At 36.7% G+C, this 10160-nt stretch overlaps 1 protein-coding gene across 1 annotated transcript; it reads right to left on the bottom strand.

The window, feature by feature from the left end:
- Positions 1-667: 667 nt before the first annotated feature.
- Positions 668-9144, bottom strand: LOC113324004 (dehydration-responsive element-binding protein 1A-like). The gene is made up of 2 exons (XM_026572349.1): positions 8553-9144; positions 668-762 (listed from the first exon to the last, which is right to left on the bottom strand). Exons 1-2 carry the CDS (start codon positions 9142-9144, stop codon positions 668-670), a joined length of 687 nt encoding a protein of 228 aa, XP_026428134.1.
- Positions 9145-10160: the final 1016 nt, after the last annotated feature.

The raw sequence follows: 10160 nt of genomic DNA, 5'->3' as shown, positions 1-10160 counted from the left end.
ATCTAATTTGACAAACCCTTTATCATGCATGTCCCTTCTCGCACTCCTTTGGTATTTTTGAAACCTTCAACTTTGTTCTTCCTGATCTTTTTTATGCATGTGGTATCAATTGTGGTGCTGTTTCCCTAAGATGAAGTTGAAATATAAATATACTTGTAGGCAATGAAGACCAAGACGTCGGAAAAAAAAATCAATACTCGGCGAGTTAACTAGTATTGAGATGAACTTGGGAAAGAAAGAAAAATGTATTGAGATTTGACATTGAGAGAGAGATTGGTGTGTATGAACCGAGAGTTACCGAGTACTTTCGGTTATTTATAGTGGAGATGTGAGTTAAGACCCCACGAGGTAATGTTGTCGACCACGAGGTTACCAGAGGCACAAAATGAGAGCATTATCGACAAAGACATTCATATTACATTTTATTGTTAACCTTAAAGACACCGAGGCATAGCGGAATCAATAAGAAACGGCCATCTGCCCTTCAGTTCTTAGATACTCCAACGTAATTTGATCCCACAAATCTTTCAAATCAAGTTTACATCCTCACTGGTTCGCTCACAAATAATATCTTGATTCTTCAAGTCCATTCATCAAAATATCTCTAAAATTGCTGATGGATGAGTGATTTTATTGCTGTAGATAGTCTGCTGTCCAGTAGAAATGACTAACCAAACCTTATGCAGTAGTCCACGCTGCGCTCAACGTTGTAGAAAAAGTAACCTTCCTGTGGGGGATCAAGTAGCATTCCTTCTGCCATGCAGGAGATTAGTGACAGCAAATTAAAGGCTCCTTCTCCATCAAAAAAGGTAGTAGACTGTAACGATTTTCACTCTCCTGGAAAATTTACAAGTACGTAGTAGAGTGCGACGAATTTCTCGTCATGGATGACGGTTTCGATTTAGTAGATAGTAAAAGCTTAATGAGGTTCAACAACAACAATTAACAAATCTACGAATAGGTAAACCAGATTATAAACATTATAGCGTGTTTTAATACCACAAATAGAAGTCAATTCCTTATGTTAAAAACAAAAAGATTTTGATTCAGAGAAAAGTAACTTTTAGAGATCATTCTAATAAAATTGTGTCACCAACTAATATCTGATTTTCGGCTAATTACTTACCAAAGTGTATTTCATATTAGTAAAATTATCTGTGGAATTCTAAAAGAATAGGAAAGAAAAGCAAGGCTAAATATCTTATCAAACAGCTAAAAGATATCCATCTACAAGAGATGACTGTACAAATAATGTATAATCCACATAATCCTCAATATAGTCGAATTAAACCTGCACCAGATATAACCAAATCCAAAGCATAAAAAAAATAAGTAAAAAGAACATTACCCTTTGTGTAGCCCATGGGTGGAACATGATGGCATTATTGGATATGCCATCACTAATTGTCAGCAGGACAGAAGGATGCTTCTTGAGACACAACAACAAATGTCACTTTTATTATGATGTGGACTGCAGTTGAGTTAAATGACTAGAACTCAAGATTGATTTTAAATGACTAGAACTCGAAAGCAATAATCGGATAAAGATAACGCAGTCTACGCTTTTTCAAGTCATAAGAAAAGCGAACATATTGTAGTGTATCAAGTAGCATCCTTCTGCCACGCTGGCATTAGTGATGGATTATTAAACAAAACTTCTCCATTGAAAAAGGTCATTTTCCATAAACTTTCTTCAACTTCTTCCACCTGTTTCTGGATGATGTAAACTAAAAAAAAAAAACACTTAAAGGTTGCGACTATATGTTTGCCATCAATCATGCTGTGGATTCCGTAGAGAGCACTGGAAAAGCTTGAGTGGCTCAAACAGTTTAAGGCATCCGAACTTAATTTTTTCTTTTCAGAGAAGAGAAATTAATTTGCAATTGGATAATAATGCAGCAACATCATAAACTCTACCAGCCATTGCAGGATTGAGTGTATTCGAAAACACATTCTAACTTGATATTGGGATTCTCTAATTTACCAACCCATTTATCATTTTTCCTCTAATTTACCAGCCCTTTTCGTATGTGACGGCATTTGTTGTGACGAAAGATCTCAGTCCCACGACAAAAGTGTCTAGGCTACTATATGCTTAAGAGAGTGAGAAATTCAGTGTAAGTTTGAACTTGGAAAAATAGTGATGAACAGAGAAAGAGAAAGAAATGTTTGTAAGAAGAGAGACAATCTCATGGGTATATATATATAGAAAAGAGCTGTGAAAAACCACGAGTAAAAGTAACAGGTGGAGGTAGGAGGATGATGAATATAAAGAAGAGTGCTCATAAGTTCAGTACTTAGTAAGGAAAAGGGTCCATGCACATGCACATGCACATGCACATGCATTCATCATATACTTTAGATTTAACAGCTAGATTTTTGCCAATTGCGGCCCAACTCTGCATTCTGAAGAAAATATATAGAGAGCCATTAAGTAAGAAGTACTACAGTCTGCCTCGACAAGATTGTGGCCCTAAATTTCATTATAGTACACTTCTGTTATTGTCCTTCACTGAACTTTAAGCACATGCAAAAATGGCAATCAAATAAGTTTTAGTATCATACCAGAAGTAGATAAGATTCTTAAAGATAAGAAGAGAGCAACTTTATAGATAGAAGAATGTACAAAATCTAAAAAAGTAGCTAAGCAGGGGGGGGGGGGGGGGGGGGGGGGGGGGGGGGGGGGGGGGAAACAAAAAGAAAATTACAATAGAACTGAACTAGAGATGTTCATACGTAGGCGAGAGCTCGCAACAAGCGCCCAACTCAAAGCCATAGTTCTTGCCGCAATTAATACAACGAGGCTTCAGTCCATTTTGAATAAATAACTGTCCTCGAACATTCTCTTAATGCGTTCAGAAAAGAAAAAAAAAAAAAAAGATTTTCAAAGAATGAAAAGAAGAAGATTTTTAAACAATGCTTGAAAACAATTCCCCATGTTAGTTATGCCCGGATTAAGGCTAAGTCCTACGGTGTTCTAATCTGGCATCTAGATTGGCAGCCAAGTCCTATGATTATTTTAATCCAGTCTAACATCTAGATGTGCTGAATGGAACAACGAAAAGTAGAATTAGGTTGCGCTGAATAGAACAATACAACCATCTCAGCCGTCGGATCAAAAAATAAATCAATCTGCGCTGAACCATTCCGTGAAAAGGTGATTTTGGCTGAACCATTCAGCGAAACTATCTCGCTACTAGTTCACATGCGAGATATATCCAGAGAAAGAAGTAGTGTTAACAAATAGACAACGTTTTTTTTAATCTGCAACGCTTATTGTCTAATCTAACAACCAAATCTAGCCCATAGGACTCAGCCTTAATCAGAGCTATGAAATCTATACATAACCAAAATAATATGCGGTGTCTAAAGTATGTGAAGTTACCTAGCTACCCTTTCCCTAATACCAATTAAAACTACTCCCCGGTGGTTTTAGATCATAATCTTTTGGTTCTTTTCTCCTTTTTTATCAACCTAATAATCAAATCTTCACTCCCTCTTTATATTCTATCATTTTGAAAGAAAAATGTGTCAATTAATTCATGTCATAAACTTAATCTATTACTTTATTATATTTTTTAAATGACATTAAGTTAAAAATTGTTTTATACTGGGGCGGACCTATTACTGGGCTAAAGAGGACTTTAATTCGGATAGGCTTCCCAGTCCACAAACCAACAAAAAAACAAAAAATCTGCTCGACCAAAATTTCTAACCCGGATTTTAAAAGGAAATATATCCTTCCTGGATACGTCCCTAATTTTATGTTGAATTGCAATGCTTTGGTCGCCATGGTATCGTTTCTACTAGCATGACAATCTTTTATGTCTTCGATTAGTGGTCATGCTCTTTGATTAAGTACGATAAAAACTTTTCATGTTGCTCTTCATAATCGAAATAACAATTACCAGATTGATCATGGTCATCATCCAAAGAACAAATGACTAGTGATATAGTAGAATAAGTTATCATGGGTAAAAATGTTAAACCATGACGAATGTTTGGGGAAAAATATGACCGCATTTTACCTGGAAAATTAAAAAAGTCGACATGGCTCTTCTATAATGACCATGACGACATGGCTCTTCTGTAATGACCATGACGACAGTAGAGATGTCTGACATGGTTGGAAAAGGTAGACCATGGCGGTGTTTGGGTAAATATTTGACAACATTTTTCGTGTAAAGTTAAAAAATTCGTCATGGTCTTAATATATCCACCATGACGGCATTAGAGATCATCATAGTAAAGCTAGTCCATGCCAACTCTGGTTTAATCGTTAAGGATCATAACTTGTTTACAACTTGCGGTGGTCATAATTTTTATAAAACAAAGAATGACGAATTTTAATGGAAGGCTATTATTGGGGCGTCACATTTCATTAGAGGAGCGTCACCTAATAGGATAAAAACGGGTCACCCGTAAGTAATATGAAAAACTCCTTATGTAAAATAATTTTGTAATGACTAAACAACTCTTATTTAGTTAATTTTAATTTAATTTAATTAGATAAAAATTAAATTAATGAATTTTGTTGTATACTTGGTGAATTATGGGACAAAGTTTTTGTGGGAAGAAAAACTGGCTGTAAAATAAACTTCTACGACTGGAAATAATCCAAACCTGGACATAAAATCACTTTTACGGTTGGAAATAATCCGAATCTGGACGTAAAATCACTTCTACGGTTGGAATTAAAAGAAAACTAGACATAAAATCAGATTCTGCGGTTGGAATTAAAAAGAACCTGGACGTAAAACGAGCTTCTACCGTTGGAACTAATTCAAACCTGGACGTAAAACTACATGCAAATAAAATTCTACGGTTGAAATTAATCCAAACCTCGAAGTAAAATCACTTCTACGGTTGGAAATAATTCAAACCTGGACGTAAAATCACTTCTACGGTTGGAATTAAAAGAAAGCTGGACGTAAAATCGGATTCTACGGTTGGAATTAAAAGAAACCCGGACGTAAAATGAGCTTCTACGGTTGGAACTAATCCAAACCTGAACGTAAAACTACATGCGGATAAAATTTTACGGTTGGAATTAATCCAAACCTGGACGTAAAATCACTTCTACGGTTTTTAAGTTTTTATTTTAGTTAAAGGGTAATCTAGACATTTTGTATATGTGTTAGGATATCCCATAACCATTTTTTTGGACATTAAGAATCCAAGTGAAGCCCCTCTATTGGAATGTGACGCCCCAATAATAGCCTTGATCATCATAAAAATCGTCATGGTTTGTAACATTATGTGTCAATTAAAGCATATCGTTTTCCCATTGTCCGAGCCGTGAAGTCGAATCTCATCGTTTGACGAATTAAACCAACTAAACCTTGTGAATTTATGTACGAAAAACTATTTGACTAGACGAAAAGTTACAAGTTCTCAAATCCCTAATTTTTAAATTTTTCAAAAAGAACATCTTCTATTAATTCATAAGTTAAATTTAGCTAATCTAATTTAGTTAATCAAATGAATTATTAATCTAATTAAGTAAGATTAATTTAACTATTACTAAAATTAAATGGTCAGGGCTTCTTTTTTATTACTTAATCACCTAGCTGTTCTTCGGGACGAAGTGAAAGAAGAGAGGAGATTCTCGAACAGGGATATCTTCTTCCAAGCGCGGGATAACCACAAGGGGTTGTGGGTTATTTTCTATCAATTGGGACCCTTCCTTCACCACCCCTAAAGGCGTAAATTGGATTGTGCTAGCACGAGTACAGTCCAGACCAACATGTTAAAATTTGAGCATAACCCATTCCAGCACGTGACTTAGTCCAGCACGGCACAACACGTTAGTTTCATGAGATGAGCTGGGTTTAATTAATTGGCACAGTAGCCCAGCCCAGCATGTAATGACCCGTCCCTCCACCGATACCGTCCCCACTTAGCCACTGCGGTTATTCGGCAGTGTAGGGTTTTCAACGGGCATCGCTGCGATAAACTAGCAGAAACTTCTCGGATGGTCACACATCCCTGTATTACTCCCGCTCGAGCATGCTTAACTGTAAGTTTTCTTCCAACTCTATAACCAATTGTGCTGAAAAGGCCTTGGTATAATGTAGAAGATCCTTGGCTCCCGTGAGAGCAGTATCTGGCATAATCTCCCAGCATACTCCCCCAACCGAGAGCAAGTGAACGACCCCTAGTTGTATCCCAACTAACACCAATATTGTTCCCAGTTACCCACTGCGGCTATCCATCAGCGTGAGATTTTTAACGGCACTACCGCGGTTATCCGGCAGTAGCTTTCTGAGAGATCACCCATCCTGTGACTACTCCCGACCGAGCGCGCTTAACTGAAGTTTTTCCCACAACTCAATCAAGTGTACCCATCAAGCCTCGGTGTTGGAAATGACAAACCATTGCTTATATTCTATTTGGCCAACCACTGCCGAATATCGGGGTATTACACAACATGCGACACGGATAAGTACGTGGCACGACACAACACATCACGTTGAGAAAACACGTCATAATATGTATAAAATACTACACAACACATCATATTTTGTGTATATTTCACAAAAAAAAATTATTTTAGCCAATTATAGACATTTTATTATCGTTATGTTGACTTATTTTCATAATAACCCACATATAATACTTAAATATTTGGAAAACATTTGTATTTGAAAATAAAACATAAATGTGCCGGCACAACATGTCACGACACATCATGTTTATTTTTCTGGCACAACTCAACACAGCACACGTTCTAACACGGTACATCACGACACGTTATAACCTCCGTCACAGCACAACATGGCACATAAATCGCTAAGCACGTGATTTTTGGGCTGGAATGAGCGACCGGCACGTTTTACACCTCTCCACCCCAATGGGATGGTCTGACGGCCAAATTTCCTTTAATTGTTTGTCTCTTGCCGTCAGCCTAATATCAAATTATATTTATTCCCAGCCACAAGAAATTATTCATAGTAGCTCCATAAATTGATCCCCACGTTGCAGTCCACGTTGTCGATAGAGTAAATTCTTGTGGTGGGTGAATAACGTCTCTTCTGCTATCCAGGCAATCTGTGCTGGCAGATGATACAAGGCTAAAAATGTCTTCGTCATCATATTAAAACTTCTAAATCTTCGTCGGAAATTTCACCCTGTCCGGGGCATGTAACAGCTTGTGGTTAATTTCTGACAAGTACATAGCAGAAAAGTGTGATTTGCCAAACAGCAAATTGATCAATATAACACCGTAGAGAATCTTTAAAATTCAACGGAGACATATTTCCTCGAAGAGCCTGCAGCAGCAACAACATAAGTTCTGGCTGACATTCCAGCCTTTTGTACTCCTTTTCTGATTAATGAAAATCTTTGTTTATCGATAAAGATAAAATAGAGAAATTCTTTATTAACCTCGTTCTCTAATTTCGCAAACCCATTTTATCATGCATTTTTTCCTCTAACATCCCTCTTGTATATATTACATTGTTGTTCCTGACCTTTTTTTTCTGAGCTACCGATTGTGGTGCTGACATAGAGCTGCTCCCACTTGATTCCTCTAAGTAGATGAAGGTGAACCTATATCTGTACTTGTAGGTGAAGAAATCGGAAACTCGTAAGAGTATTAAAAAATCCATACTCGGGGAGTTAGATGTATGACTATTGACATTGAGACAAATCCTCAAAAGAAAAAAAACTATTTGAGAGCGAGATTGGTGGGAAAGAACAGAGAGTTACAGATGAGTTCGATTACTTATATAGAAGAGATATTTACCCCCACGACGAGGTTACCACAAGCACAAAATTAAAGTTTATATGTCGACAAAGAAATTGATACTATTACATTTCTATATGTGGTAACCTTAAAGACACCGGGACGTCCACTAAAAGATTGCCAACAGCCATGGCCAAGATCAATAAGAAATGGCCATCTGCACAAATATCTTTTTTGATATTCGAATATGTAATCAACCCAACAACCATCATTGTCATGCGTATGGCTACTGTACCTCGCTTTCTAATGGCGTGGGGGTGGTCACATATGGGGATCTGTTCTCTGATCCTTTGTCTTAACCTCGGTGGTTGTGTTGTTTGTGCACCATGTATAGTCCGTTCTTTTGCAATGAAATCAATTATTTCCCTCAAAAGGAAAAGCAACATCTACATCGAAAGCTCTTGTTCTAGCTCACAGATTGAGCCCACAAGTCCCTCAAATCAAGCTGACATCCACACTCACAAATAATATCTTCAAACAAACAAAAGAAACGAAATGAAGAAGACGGAGTTTTACTACTTTAGTCCATTCGTCAAAATATCTCTAAACTTGGTGATGAATGAATGACGATGACAATCAGAAACTGTATTATCTCCGTTTCATATATATATATATCAAAGATAACAATTAGAAACCGACCTATCTTTCTGAAACGAATGGAATAAGATCACTTTTTTGACGAATATGTTGGCCACAAAAGGTGAGTAAGCAAATGTTAGTCAATCCACAAGTTACAGTCCACGCTGCATTCCACGTCGTCGAAAAAGTAACCTTGTGGTGGATCAAGTAGCAAGCTAAAAATTTATTGACATTAGTGACGGCATATTAAACAACGCTTCTTCATCCAAAAAGTTTATTGACGATGAACTTCTTTTAATTTCATCAACATTATTTTCCCCCGGCCTGGAAAATTGAAAGGTAGAGGACTCGGTAGATAGTAAAGCTTGATAAGATTCAGCAACGGCAGATTGAATGTCTTTGGCAGACGAGGACTTAGCTCGAGGTAAACGCCACAATGAATCTTCAAAATTCAATGGAGTCGATTCACCTCTAAGAGCTAATGCAGCAACATCATAAGCTCTAGCTGCCATTTCAGGAGAATTATGAGTTCCAAGCCAAATTCTTGATTTGCTATTGGGTTCTCTAACTTCACACACCCATTTGTCATTCTTCCTCTCCCTTACTCCTCTATAAATTGGGTGTCGAGTTTCCTTGAACTTCTTTCTGCCTGCCCTTTTCTTATGTGACACCAATTCAGACGGCGACGACAAGAATGACGAAGTCTGGTTTGATTCAAAGCTGCTGTATGAACTTAATCTTTGGTCAGTACCCGACGAAGAAGATGGAGAATTAAGCGAATACTCAGAAGAGTACGGACAGTACTGCTCAAAATTCATAAATGTTTAGTGAAGCAGTAGTGAAAGAGTGTGTTTATGAGTATGAGAGTGAACAAGTTCAGTTCAGGTAAGTCGATGTTGGAAGTTGGATAAAGAGAGAGTTGAGAAAGTTGGGTGTGAAAGTGAGGAGACAATTTTAAGAGTACTTATACAGTTTGAGGAAAAGAAGAACCAGCTGTTTCACAACAAAAACACGGTTAGAAGTAACAGGTGGAAATAACTGCATAGTGTAATTCAACTTCGAAAGGGGTTTATCCTTTAAGTTTTGTCACGTTTGATACTGTTGAGAATCGAGTAGATAACTAGATATTTGCGAAGGGAACCGTGGACCAACTCTGGATTCTCATGAAACAAACTTAGATTAGCAGTTACAACAAATATAGGAAGCAACTAAACAGAAACATCTTCACTACAGTCAACAGTAGTGCATGCCGTGAAGCAATAAAATGTGCCACGAAGTGGGAAACTGTTAAAAAGTTGTTCAAAACAAAAAATGTCGTGTAGTTGGGTGTTCCCTTAGATTAATTAAGTCAATTTGCTCGATTAAGCCCATAAATGCCTTTTCTCAAATGTTTCTTTTCGTATCTTAGTGAGTGTGTTTTTTTTTTTTCTTTTTACTCATTGTAGATCAATATCAACAAACCCGGGTTGTTAACATTTATTATACCCAATTTAGTGTTTTCTTTTCATTATCAAATCTTTAAACTAATCACAAAATTGGTTAAAAAGACCAAAATCAATAATTCCTGGGTGAAAAGGACATTTAGAAATTAATACTGTTTAAATGGACAAAAATTTAAGAATATCCAGGATGTAAATAGTTTCATCTTACCCATTTTCAAATACTTTTTCTTATTTTTAATTTACATCAGGATGCATCCAGTTTCATCCTTATATTTTTTAAGTTTAAGCCAAGATGAATCTAGTTTCATCCTTGCTATTTTTTTGGTGTCCATTTCACCCATACTAATTATTACTTGTCCATTTGAACCATGTTTAAAAAATATTTGAACAAA

This window comes from Papaver somniferum, chromosome 11 (assembly GCF_003573695.1).
Source record: "Papaver somniferum cultivar HN1 chromosome 11, ASM357369v1, whole genome shotgun sequence".
NCBI classification, from domain to species: domain Eukaryota; kingdom Viridiplantae; phylum Streptophyta; class Magnoliopsida; order Ranunculales; family Papaveraceae; genus Papaver; species Papaver somniferum.
The sequence above is the reverse complement of the archived record's forward strand: the minus strand, read 5'-3'. Positions and strand labels throughout refer to the sequence as shown.